General features: G+C 36.1%; 1 protein-coding gene across 3 annotated transcripts in view; it reads left to right on the forward strand.

The window, feature by feature from the left end:
- Positions 1-12,891, forward strand: part of KIAA1958 (KIAA1958 ortholog) — a 250,101-nt gene that overhangs the window by 153,890 nt on the left and 83,320 nt on the right. For all 3 annotated transcript variants that reach the window (XM_074207492.1, XM_074207491.1, XM_074207490.1), the window contains one exon: positions 3,828-5,022. In XM_074207492.1, the coding sequence (XP_074063593.1) occupies positions 3,852-5,022 (1,171 nt within the window). In that variant the 5' untranslated portion in view covers positions 3,828-3,851. The remainder of the gene's footprint in view (positions 1-3,827; positions 5,023-12,891) is intronic.

Here is a 12,891-nt window from a genome sequence, read left to right on the forward strand (position 1 = left end):
CCAGTTGCCTAGTTCTGTGACCTTGGGCAAGTCACTTAACCCCATTGCCTTGCAAAAATTTAAAAATATATATTATTATTTACATGTAGAAGAAAACTTAGAGATTATATAATTTAATTTAATTTGATAAGGAAATGAAGACTGTAGAATTGAAGTGATATTTGGGGGTCACACAGGATTACTTTGATAAGTCATCAGAAAATCTTTATTAGAAAAACTAGCACTAGAACCTAGGACTCTGGTCTCTCAGTCCAGGGCTTTTTACTGTTACATACTCCTTCTGCCTTCAAAGCTTCATAACCCTTAGACTGCTCTGACACACTTTTGGGGCTGACCAATTACCACAACTAATTAGCAGCAAAACCAGAACTAGAACCCAGATTCCTGTTTTCTAATATATTGTCTGCCACACAGCCTTATATTTGTACTAAGAAAATGTAAAAAGAAACTGAGGAAGCATCAGACACTTTGAATGAACTATAGTATATGATGTTATCCCACCCTGTCCTCAGCCAGGGTTAATACCTTAGTTTTTACATTTCTGGATTTTTTAATTACCATTTCCCTGGTAGACAAATAGGTTTGTATTTCTCCTTTCTTTGAATCTTTGATTTGGGAATTGTGATCATTAAAGGCCATAGGTTTTTTCCCCTCATTTTATATTTAGCTCTCCCCTTAATGTTGGCATTTAGAAGCAGCTAAAAATGTATTGTGAAATTGTTCATTTTTAAATAAAACAGTCAAGTTGAACAGAAGAGATTATCTGGATCATGTAACTCAATCAGGCTTTGATAAACATTTGAATAATTGCAAAAACAAGGTATAGAAACATATGTCATCATTGCCTTTCAAGCATATTAGAGATTAGGATTATTTCATTTGAAATAACTTTGTATTGTGGTATTTGGGCAGAATTAAATGATATTCTCATGTCATTGAAAATATATGTTTTTAAACTACTGAGGTTTAAAACTGAATAGGACTTTTGGGATTCCCTATATAAATAGAAATGATTTCCAGTAAGTTTTCACTGATAAAACCTTCCCCTAACTTACCCTTATAGCCATCTCTTTTTTGTTTGATATATTTGATATGCAAAACTTTTAACATCCATTTTTAAAAATTTTGATTTCCAAATTTTCTTCCTCCCTCCCTTCCCTCTTCCTTAAGACAGTGAACATTTTGCTTTGGTTATACACGTGCAATCATGCAAAACATATTATGTCTTGCTGACCTTTTTTTTAAATGAACAATTTAATTCAGTGATTTTTATGGTAAATGACATATTGAGAATTATTTTCTAAAATGAATTTATTTTTCAACTACCCCAATGAATAAGCCCCCTTGAAATTAAGTTCTTTTATAACAATATTTTAAAAAAAAGTTTTTCAACTATACAAAATCCTGTTTCTTTTTGTTTTACCACACAACTGAACAATATCTAAAATATTGTGCAAGCCAAAGGTACTTCTGATCACAATTTCTGTTTATTATCATCCTTAATGACAAATGGGACCCAGCACTAGACCAAATTGTTTTTTTTATTTCTTCCTTTTTCAGTTGTCCTGCATCTTGTTGTTCCATTTGCAATTTTATTTCTACCTCACCTTTCCTCTCTCTCTCTAATCAGCTAGGACATATAGAATAGGATTTGCTATCCAGACATATTTATACTGAACAGTCAATTTGATGAAAAAGATGATATCAGATGAATTTCAGTTCTTGAGTGGTTTGGAACAGACATTTTGTATTTGATGCCCAACTGTGGAACAAAAATTTCCTGATAAAGGAATTTCAGATAGTTTGGCAAATAAATGGAAGAGAATGGAAGGGGCAGGGAGAAGGCTTCCTTAAATTATACTATTTGACATACTGGCTAGTATCTTATTTAACTCTTTTAGGCTTCTTAAACTAGAGAGCATGAACTTTTTTTTATTGTTCAGTGCTAGATGGGATGTGGAAAAAAGAGGTATACTAATGCACTGCTGGTGGGATGTGAATTAGTTCAGTCACTCTGGAGAACAATTTGGAACTATGATCAAGAGGCTATAAAATTGTGCATACCCATTGATCCAGCAATGCCACTACTATGCCTATATACCAAAGAGATCAAAGAAAAAGAAAAAAGACCTATATGCACAAGAATATTTATAGCACTTCTTTTGTCTGGTGGCAAAGAATTGGACATTGAGGGGAAGCTCCTCAGGGAATGGCTGAAAAGTTGTGGCATATGATTGTAATGGAATACTATTGTGCTATAAGAAATAATAAAGGGGATAGAAAGGTTCAGAAACCTAGAATGGCTTATATGAATTGATGCAAAGTGAAATGAGCAGAACCAGGAAAATAATGTGTACAGTAATAGCGTTAGTGTAATATTGATCAACTGTGAAAGACTGCCCAAAGGTCTCATGATAAAAAATACTACCCACTTCCAAAAAACTGATGAATTCTTGAATGCAGATTGAAGTTTTTTTCTACTTTGTTTTGCTTTCCCACCCCCCAGGAATATAACTAGAAATGAATTTTGCACGACTTCACACATATAGTGAATATTATTGCCTGCCTTATCAGTGGGTGCGAAATGGACATTAGGGAGGGAATTTAAAAGTGAAAAATTTTAAAACTGAATGTTAGAAAATTTCTTTAAAAAATCATATGACTGGAGACTGAAGCTGATAGATCACTTTAAGCTGTAATAGGTCTAAATTTGATCTGGTGTCCCCAGAAAGTCCAATATTAATATGGTAAGTCCTGGAGGGGACCACAAAGTTGTCTAAGAGTAACCAAGGTGATGCAGTGGATAAAGTACTGGCACTAGAATCAGGAGGACCTGAGTTCAAATGCGACCTCAGACATTTAATAGTGTGACCTTGGGTTAGTCACTTAACCCCATTTCCTTGCAAAAAACAAACAAAAGAAGAGTAGCCAAGGCTGCAACTCAGACAGGTCTAAGTTTCTGAGCCAATCAACAAGTGGGATTGAGTGGCCAGTGAATTTAAAGCCTGGACAGAATAAGGAGAACTATTCTCAAAGAAAAAAACAAAAAAACACCTTTTTTATTCTATGGATTCATTGTTCTGTGCATTTAAAAATATTTTGAGAAAGAATCCATGGACTTCACTAGACTACCAGAGAAATCCACGAGACAAAATATAGGATAAGAACAGAAGGATGTCCTTTCCCCCATCGTGCTACCCTCAGCAACTTTCTGCGTTTCCCCAGATCTATGAGACTGAAAACTGTTGGGGGCAGAGCAGTCTCATTGTCCAAGTCACCATCTGCTTCCAGGTCCTGAAGCTTCCAATATACTAGAGAAAATGTCCTTCCCATCCTGCTTTGCCTCCTATCTCTGTTTCTGAGGATGTCTCTGGTTTCTTCCTATTCATCACCTCTAAACCACTACACTTATTCTTGGTTATTGTCGAGACTCTCAGTTCATATTAAAAAATTTTCACCATTTCTATTAGTATTAGGGATATCTTTGTACCATCACACATACACACACACACACAGACACACACACCTTTCTGATGTTCTAGAACACTTTCTATCTCTCTATTATTTCACCTCAAGCATGAAGGTTTTAACAACAAACCCACACCTTTGGAGCACATCCTCTTTGATAATATATTGTTGTATACATTTTTTAATTTCTTTATGGTTGTCTTTCTTCAGAATATTTTATGGAAAATATTTCCCCACACTTTTTTTTGATAATCTAATGTGTTAGATGGTGCATTCCTTTTTTGATGGCAAAACTAATGTCTTTGGTGGAGGAGTTTCAGGTAATAATGGAGTTTTATTTTGATTTTTTTCCCCTCTAGGAGAGAAGTTGCTGATCCTGTAACATGGAGGATTGCCTTCATACCTCATCAGAAAATCTTTCAAAATTGGTCAGCTGGGCCCATAGCCATGGAACCATTTGCAGCCTCATTCCAAATCTGAAACATTTGCTTTCTGAAGGTTCCCATGGCAACCTGACAGCAATGTGGGGCTGCAGTGCTGGCCATGCCTACCATTGGCCCCTGACCGCCACTTGTAGAGCCGGATCCCAGGAGAGGGTCTGTTTCCAGGACAACAGGAGTTTCAATTCTGATAGTCCCAGTATCATTGGGGTGCCCTCTGAGACACAGACCAGTCCCGTAGAAAGGTACCCTGGGAGGCCAGTGAAAACAAAGATAGATTGCAATCGAACCAGAGACTCTTGTGATTTCTCTTACTGTAGTGAGCCTTCAGAATTGGATGAAGTTGTGGAAGAATATGAGGATGAAGCAACTCTTTTTGACATGGTTTGTGAGTCCTCTGTGACAGATGAGGACAGTGACTTTGAACACCAGACCCAAAGATCTCAGAACATTGCTCGGAAAAGACCTGGAGTTTGCCCATCCTCAGTTCTTTCAAGCACCCATTCACAGGTCATTGATGAAAGCAGCAGTGATGTCATTGTCAAGAAGATCAAGCAAGAGATTCCTGAAGATTATTACATTGTGGCCAATGCTGAACTGACAGGAGGAGTGGATGGCCCCACACTCTCACTGACACAGATGGCGAAGCCTAAGACCCAGGCTCATGCTGGCCCCTCTTACATTGGGCCAACCAAGCCAGCTCCCCATCTGGCCCCAAATATCAGCACAGAGCTGGACCTACAAAGTGTCTCTGCCTCTCCTCCCATCATCTCCAGGCAGACCATGCAGAAGCCCATCAAGGTTTCCCTGGCTTCGCCTGGTCGAGGACTTTCTGGTACCCATGGGGCCAGCCAGCAGGTGGCGATTCAGATGCCTGTGAGCACATCCAATCCCAACAAACAGATTAGCATTCCTCTCTCAGCTCTGCAGATCCCAGGACAAGAGGAACAAGTGGCTTCTGAGGAGCTGCTCCCACCTCTACCTAATCAGGTCCCATCCTGTGAGGTAGCCCTGTCACCCCCGCTTAGCACAGAACCTGAAGTGAGCTCTAGCCAGCAGCAGCCCATGGCCCTTCCCACCATCACAGCCGAGGCCACAGCACAAACAGTACCAGGTATGAACTCTCCAAATATCCCCAGGGCACAGAACATTCCATAGTTTTCTAATGGCATTTTATAGATAAGGCATCATGGGGAAGTAAGAGAGCATCGAACTGGGAAACAGAACATCATGGTTCAAATTCTGTGACATTGGGGATATTGGATAACTTATTTGGGTCTCTGTTTCCTCATTTTTTAAGATGAGGGAGTTAGATTAAAGCAGGGGCTCTTATTTATATTGTGCACCCCTTGGGCAGTCTGGTGAAATCTATGAACTCTTCAGAATGTTATTTTTTAAAACATATAATTGAAGGAAATGCTAAGTTTCAGTTAAAGTTTAGTAAAAGGACTGATATATACAGATGTATATGTATCTATATCTATATCCATATGTATGTTACCCCCATCCAAGTTCATGAATCCCCTGAAATCTATTAGAATTAGAACCCCTTTGGTACCATGGATTCCAAGTGGAGGAACTTGAACTAGAATGTCCCTAAAGATCCTTGCAACTCCAAATCCCACAAATCCTGAATATTTCTGAAATTTTTTTGTCTATTCAGAACTAGAATTAAGTTCATAATTATTTTCAGTAGGTATTATAAATAAATAAACACTTGGTTGAAAAATTATAAAGAATTAAAATTCAAATGGAATAATAAAGTAGTCACCATACATCAGTACTTTGAGCAAGATTTTAAACTTCAAATTTACCAACTTCCAAGGAGCCCTACAGAGATATTTCTAGGGAAATTTGGTGGGAAAAAATATTCCATCTTTATTGCAACATAATTGGTTTCCTTTGCAATAATGTAAATTTTATTTTATGTATCAAAATAAAATCTTTAGACATTAAAATGAAACGTTATTTTGAAACTTTCTGATAAGGGGTCCTTAGCCTTTATCCAACTGCCCAAGGGGGTTCTTGACAAAATAGGTTAAAAATTTCAAACTTAGAGGAATCAATTGCTTAATAAGGCTTATGCTGTATAGCTATATAGGTGAATCTCACATTAAATTAGGGTTTCATAAAAAAAGTTGTTTTTTATTGTTTTATTTTATAGTGATGAAGTTCTTTAAGAATTTTGAAGGTTGGGTGATACTTGAATGTACTGAGGTTAGGCTTAAGAGATTTGTTCCTAAATAATCATTTTTTTTGTTCAAAGTGACTTATAATTTCCACATTTTTAGCAAGATGTATAATCTCTACCTGTAGCTTGTTTTTAAAAAGAAGTTCCCCATGGAGGTTATAACATTATTTTTGGAGATTTTACAGATTTATCTCAACTTTTTTTTTTCTGAGTTGACTTTAGAATATTGATACTTGGAAGTGTCATGACTTGGTAACTTGGAATCCTTTTCAATGTTTTGATTTTGATATTCACTGTTTATTACATGCCAGCTTTTTTTCTATATCCCATTTCATTCCTTCTTTTTTTAAACCTGCTGTCTTAATTCAGTATACATGCTAGAAATGCAAATATTGTATAAAAGAGATAGCCAGAAACAAAGATGAAAAAGCAGCACTAGGATGCTGAGGTCAGAAATACTTGACATTATTCTCAAATTTCTTTTGGTCCCACTTAATGGCAACAAGTAAGATATGCTTCCTGGATTAAATGAGTGAATCCTGGTGAATTCCGTAGTAAGCCAGAGGTACCCATGTCCTTCAATGGAGATGCTTAGTTCATTGCTGTGCCCCTGCTGAGATAATTTTTCCAAGTTATAGACCAGAGTGTGACTTCATTCCTCTAAGAAAACCTTCACCTGAGGGTCTCTCTACACGACCATGATGTTTCATTATGCGTTCTTTTAAAGAAAGGGAACATGACTTTCTGGAACCTGGAAGACTAAGTTCTTGTCCTTGATACACATTGGCTGTGTGACCTCAGTGCACCATGACTATAAATTGCAGAGATTTTCTGATCTGCATTAAAGCATGGAGTTTCTTTGTTTTGTTTTTTAGGATTTTTCAAGGCAATGGGGTTAAGTGGCTTGCCCAAGGCCACACAGCTAGGTCATCATTAAGTGTCTGAGACCAGATTTGAATCCAGGTACTCCTGACTCCAAGCATGGAGTTTCTTTATCCAGGATTTACCTTTTCCAGTAAACACAAAGGTGCATGCCAACTTTTAAAATGCTCATGTTTTAATTCAGAGTTGTAGATTCATAGTAGCTCATTATTGCCAATTTTTCAGGGTGTATCAAATGACTTTACAATTGTAAAAATTGACTTTTTGGCACCTGTGAATTGACTGTTCAGAAAATAATTGCTATCTTTAAAATGAATATGGTCCCTTTTTTTAGGACTAAGGCAAGATAAAGGTTCAGAAAACAGATGTTCGTTTTGAAAAATTCCCCACACTCCCATTTAATTGATATTTTCAGGTTGAATTATAGAAATTGTTTTGTAAAATGGTTTGGCCTGCTCTTCAGATAACTTACTTTTAAGAGTGTTCTATATATTTACACTCACTTAGTGCTGATAAATAAAACAGTTTAGAATTTTACTCATTTTTAAATAATACAAAATAGCATTTTATCAGCAGAAATAAGAACATACTCATGACCAAAAATTATAAAAGAAAAAAATAAAATATCTTGTTTTGGTGTAGACATTTTGACTTCCTTTGTTTTCTTTCACTTCTGATCTGTTCCCCTATCCCACCTCCAATAGCATAGGGAGAGAGAGGCAGCCTTAACTTAAGAAAAGTGTCTGTGGTACTTACTATCTTCTGACCCCCAACTAGTCACTGATTCCCCAAGGCAACCCTCTAGAACTAGGCTGCTAATCAATTAATTAATTCCCAAGTCTGGACCTCCCTACTCTACCCCATCACCATGTCTATGTGTGTTCTTACCTCCTTTCCCCCACCCCCCACCCCACCTTAGCTTTTCTTTGTAACAAAGAAATAGAGAGTAATTACACAAAGTATTGTTTCAGTAACATTCCTTCAAAATATTTCAGTGTTTTTCATTCAATTTTATAAACAGTGAAGATCAGCTTTGGATTTGAATGTTCCAGGAAAAGAAGAAAGGAGACTTTTTTGGAGTAGGATTCTCTTTTGAGTTACATTTGATGTTACATACCATTATTTTTTTAAAAAGGGTCCTGTTCTGCTGAAAATTCATCTTAGAGAAGTGCTTTTGAGTTCCTAGGCCCCCTTCAAACATCCAATGTTCTCAGTGGCATTTGGAGCAAGAGTTACCAGTTTCTAATTAATCTTTGATCTTTAGATGGTGAAATGATTTGATGTTTATAATAATAATTATTTATAGTCTCTAATCTTTATTCTTGAATCCATAGCATTTGAAATTAGAGTAGGTCCAAATGCATCTGAAATCTGGGTGTAGATTAACCTTGAGCGATTGACATAATCATGGGTCATGAGCAAAAAGGAATTCAGTGATGTTCCAAAAGAACCAGCCAATTGCCAAATTAGACATGCTTATCATGGGTTGCTGTATAAGCTTGGACATTTGCCAGGTCATTGCAGAAATGGCTTTATGTCATTATGGTAAGTGGTATCTATGTATTTATAAAAAATAAATGATTAGGTTGAACCAGATGATCTTTTGCAGGGGTCCTTCCATCTCTGATATTTCTGTAATTCTGTGGTGATTGCAGAGCCATTCAGAAAGAAAGATAAATGGTTTTTGTTATTTGTAATAACATTTAAATGATGTATTCCATCTTGAAATCATCTTAATTTGCCCACAAGGCTAAGAATTATCAGTCCCAGTTTTTTTCCATCAGCCAAAAACTAAGCAAAATAACAAATGATAATCATTGAATTATGCCTAAGAATCTACCAATTCTATCAAAGTTCTACAAATGTATCGGTTTTGATTTTAATTTGTATTTTTGATTCTAATTTCATTTGTATTTTAATTTTATGTGTTTGATAATTCTGGCAGATTTTATAAATCTATCAGAATTTTAATTTTAAATTGAGGCATTTGAATTTTCTACCCTAGGATGACTGTTAAAATTTGTGTATGTGTGTGTATGTTAATGTTTATGGGGAGGGATCTGCGTGTGTGTGTGTGTGTGTGTGTGTGTGTGTATGTATCACTTTAACATGTTCATAAACACAATTCTGGCTTTTACACAAGGCTCACTTTCATTAATCAGTTCCTTTCCCAAGGGTTACATATTGGCAAGCAGTCAATTTTTATAATTGCTTCTGATATTTGTAACTTATAAATTGCTTCTACACGCATACACCTGGAGGCAGTTGCCACCAGCCTATCCCTTTACACAGAAGAAAATATATACTTCGGATGAGGGATGACAAATTTGTGCATAAAATGTTTCATTTATTAGGATAGTATTACTAAAATCAATTGTATATTAACAGAGCTCAAATACATATTTGTGGAATAATTAATAAGTTAACATTTGCTTGTCCCTCATGTGCCTTAAGTATTTTCTAGAACTCTTAAATATTTAAATGGAATATTTACGGTTTATTGCATGAACAATTAGAACTGGTTGTTTATGTCATTCACATGATATCTTAAGATGATCCAAGTTTCTTGCTAATTTCTAATTAATTTTTTTAAAGGAAGGACCTTATTCTCTACCATCTTCACCCAGTGAAATAGAAAATGAAATGATTAGAAGTCAGATCTAGTTTTAGATCTGAGATTCTGTGATGGTAGCTGACACTGTAATGCCACAAGCCTCTCCCCTTTCCATACTATCCACTATTCCATTTTTTTTTTTTTAGATTTTTGCAAGGCAAATGGGGTTAAGTGGCTTGCCCAAGGCCACACAGCTAGGTAATTATTAAGTGTCTGAGACCGGATTTGAACCCATGTACTCCTGACTCCAAGGCCAGTGCTTTATCCACTACACCACCTAGCCACCCCCACTATTCCATTGTTAAAGTGATCTAGCTAAAGCACAAATATGATCATGTCACTTTTCCTGAGCACAGTAAATTCCACTAGCTTCCTGTCATCTTCAGAGTCAAAATTTATTTCTCTATTTGACATCATACCTGCTAACTCTGAACATTTTCACTGGCTAGATCCCATGCTTGGAATGCCTTCCCTTCTTATCTTTCCTTTCTCACTTCTCCCTTTCCAGATAAATCTTAACTTTTTCAGAAAGCGTTTCCTGATCCTTCTTAATTCTACCGTCTTTTCTCTGTTGATTATTTCACATTTATCCTGTTTAGCTTGAGCCACAAGCTATCTTTTCATGGATAGAGCACTGAGCTTGGAATCAGAAAGACTCATATGTCTTGAGTTCAAATCCAGCCTCAGACACATACTAGCTGTGGGAACCCAAGCTTCCACTTAACCCTATTTGCCTCAGTTCTTTGTATAATAAATTTGAGAAGGAAATGGCAAACAACTCCAGTGTCTTTGCCAAAAAAAAGATCAAATAGGGTGACAGTCACAACTGAACATAATATAACTTGATTCTATGAGTTATTTATATATCATCTCCCCTATTAGATTCTGAGCTCCTTGAAAATGTAATTGTCTTTTATCTTCTTAAATCCTCATCATTTAACACAGTGCTGGTGCATAGTAGGCACATAATAACTTTTTTTGTTGTGTTTTTTAAGACGTTGGGGTTAAGTGACTTGCCCAAGATCATGCAAGTATATAATTAAGAGTCTGAGGCCAGATTTGAAGTCAGGTCCTCATGACTCCAGGGCTGGTGCTCTGTACACTGTGCCACCTAGTTGCTCCAATAACTGTTGATTGATGGACTGATTGATGTATTTTTCATTACACCCAAGAGTAAAAAAAAAAAATCAGGATTTCTTTCTCTAAAGTAGCTAGTACCCTCTTTTTCTAGAAGAATCTAATAAAGGCTTTTGTATAACTCAGGAAAAGAAGAAACAAAACTAAAAATAAAAAACAGATGCTCCTTCCCCTCACCACCATGGTATGAGAAGCAGAGTAGCTTCATAGACAGAAGCTATGAAGTAGCTTCATAGCCAGAGGGATAACTTTGGATTCAGAAAGACCTAGGTTCAAGCCTGATCTCTAAATTTGACTTTGACTTTGCAAACATGAACAAGTTACCTAATTTATCATTTTCCATGGAAACTCTTAAGTATCAGGGTTAATGCTGATGTATGTGAATAAAGAAAGTTATTCTTTAAAAATTCCCTGTATCAATGAAATAATAAATCTAATTAAAAACACAAAATAAAACAAGAAAAATATCCATAGTGGAAAAATTCATACAGGAACATATAAAACAAGTAGAACTTGGACTAAATTTGGTTTATATATTTTTTAATCTATTCCCTCTTAATACTTTGAACAGGGAACAATCAGTCTCACTTCTATGGGGTGCAAAAAATTATTTTTTTATTTTTATTCATTTTTTTAGATTTTTTTGCAAGGCAGTGGGGTAAAGTGGCTTGCCCAAGGCCACACAGCTAGGTTATTATTAAGTGTCTGAGATCACATTTGAACTCAGGTCCTCCTGACTCCAAGGCTGGTGCTCTATCCACTGCGCCACCTAGCCGTCCCTGAAAAAATGTATTATGGCAATACTTATTTATATTGAAGAACAGCATCATGAAGAACAAAGAGTACTGATCTTGAAGTCAGAAAACCTGAGTTCAAATCTCCATTCTGACTCACATTTTGTGGTCATGGGCAAGTCACCATCCAAAGCTTTTTTCCTCATCTGTAAAATGGGAGTAATAATAATCCATATAGCAGTTGATCTTAAAGGATTGTTAAGAGAACCAAAAACACTTTGTAAATATAAATTGCTGTGTGAATTCTGGAAGGAAGTATCTTTAGTCTCCTTTTTTCACTACTTTTTCTTGTTCCATAAAACAGCAAAGAGAGAGTGAAGAAAGGAAAGAGTTCATCCATGGCAAATAATGGTTTCTAAACCTCTCATTCACATTACTGAATCATTTGGATATTTTTTCTGAACTTTTTTATGCATAGAAATTTCTTTTTATTACAGTTATCTTATTCCTGTTGAAGAGCCTAGGGCCTATGACAGACTACATACATCTGTCATTTAAGGACCAGCTTGACTGACTTTAGGGAGGTACAGAACCACATTAGCCACAAAGAGATTATTATATTATTATGATAATCCCTTTTTGAGCTCCATAATTAGCTAGCCATGTTCCCTTTTGAGAATTAAGTGAAAAAAATTTCCCTTATCTTATTGGTTATGTCCCATTGCTCAGGGCACTGTTATAAGTACTAATAGATATTGCTCCATAGTTTGTCAACAGATGCCCCAGTGAGAATAGAGAAGAAAGGGAAAAACAGAAAGTTAGACTTTTTGCTTTTTATTTAGTTCCAAAATTGAATCTGCAGCAAAAATCAAAATTATTTAGGATAATGAGAAAAGTTTACCTTGGAATTCCCAAATCCATAAGCAGAGTAATCAAATTAAATATTGATTGATGGTATTTATTTTTTATAGTTTATTATAAATCTTTTTTTCTTTTTTCTTTTTTCTTCTCATTTTGTACAAATGTTTTTTTTACATTAATAAAATATTCTTGTTTAAGAGTAAACAAAATACCCCCTCCCCCCCATGAATATAGACTTGCTTGAGTGATAAAGCAAAGGGGGAGAGAAAAAAAATTAAAATTAAAAAAAATAATAGTAGTTATAATTGTAGGTATGGCCAGGTGGCGCAATGGATGAAGCACCAGCCCTGGAGCCATGAGCACCCGAGCCCACATCCGGCCCCATAGACCCAACAATCACCCAGCTGTGTGACATGCAAGCCACCTGATCCCCACTTCCCTGCAAAAAGCAAAGAGAAGAAAATAAAGACCCAAAATAAAATAAAATAGTAATAATAGTAGGGGTGGCTGGGTAGTGGACAAAGCATTGGCCCTTGAGCCAGGAGCACCCGGGTCCAAATCCGG

The sequence above is a fragment of the Macrotis lagotis genome, chromosome X (genome assembly GCF_037893015.1).
Source record: "Macrotis lagotis isolate mMagLag1 chromosome X, bilby.v1.9.chrom.fasta, whole genome shotgun sequence".
In the NCBI taxonomy this organism is placed as follows: domain Eukaryota; kingdom Metazoa; phylum Chordata; class Mammalia; order Peramelemorphia; family Peramelidae; genus Macrotis; species Macrotis lagotis.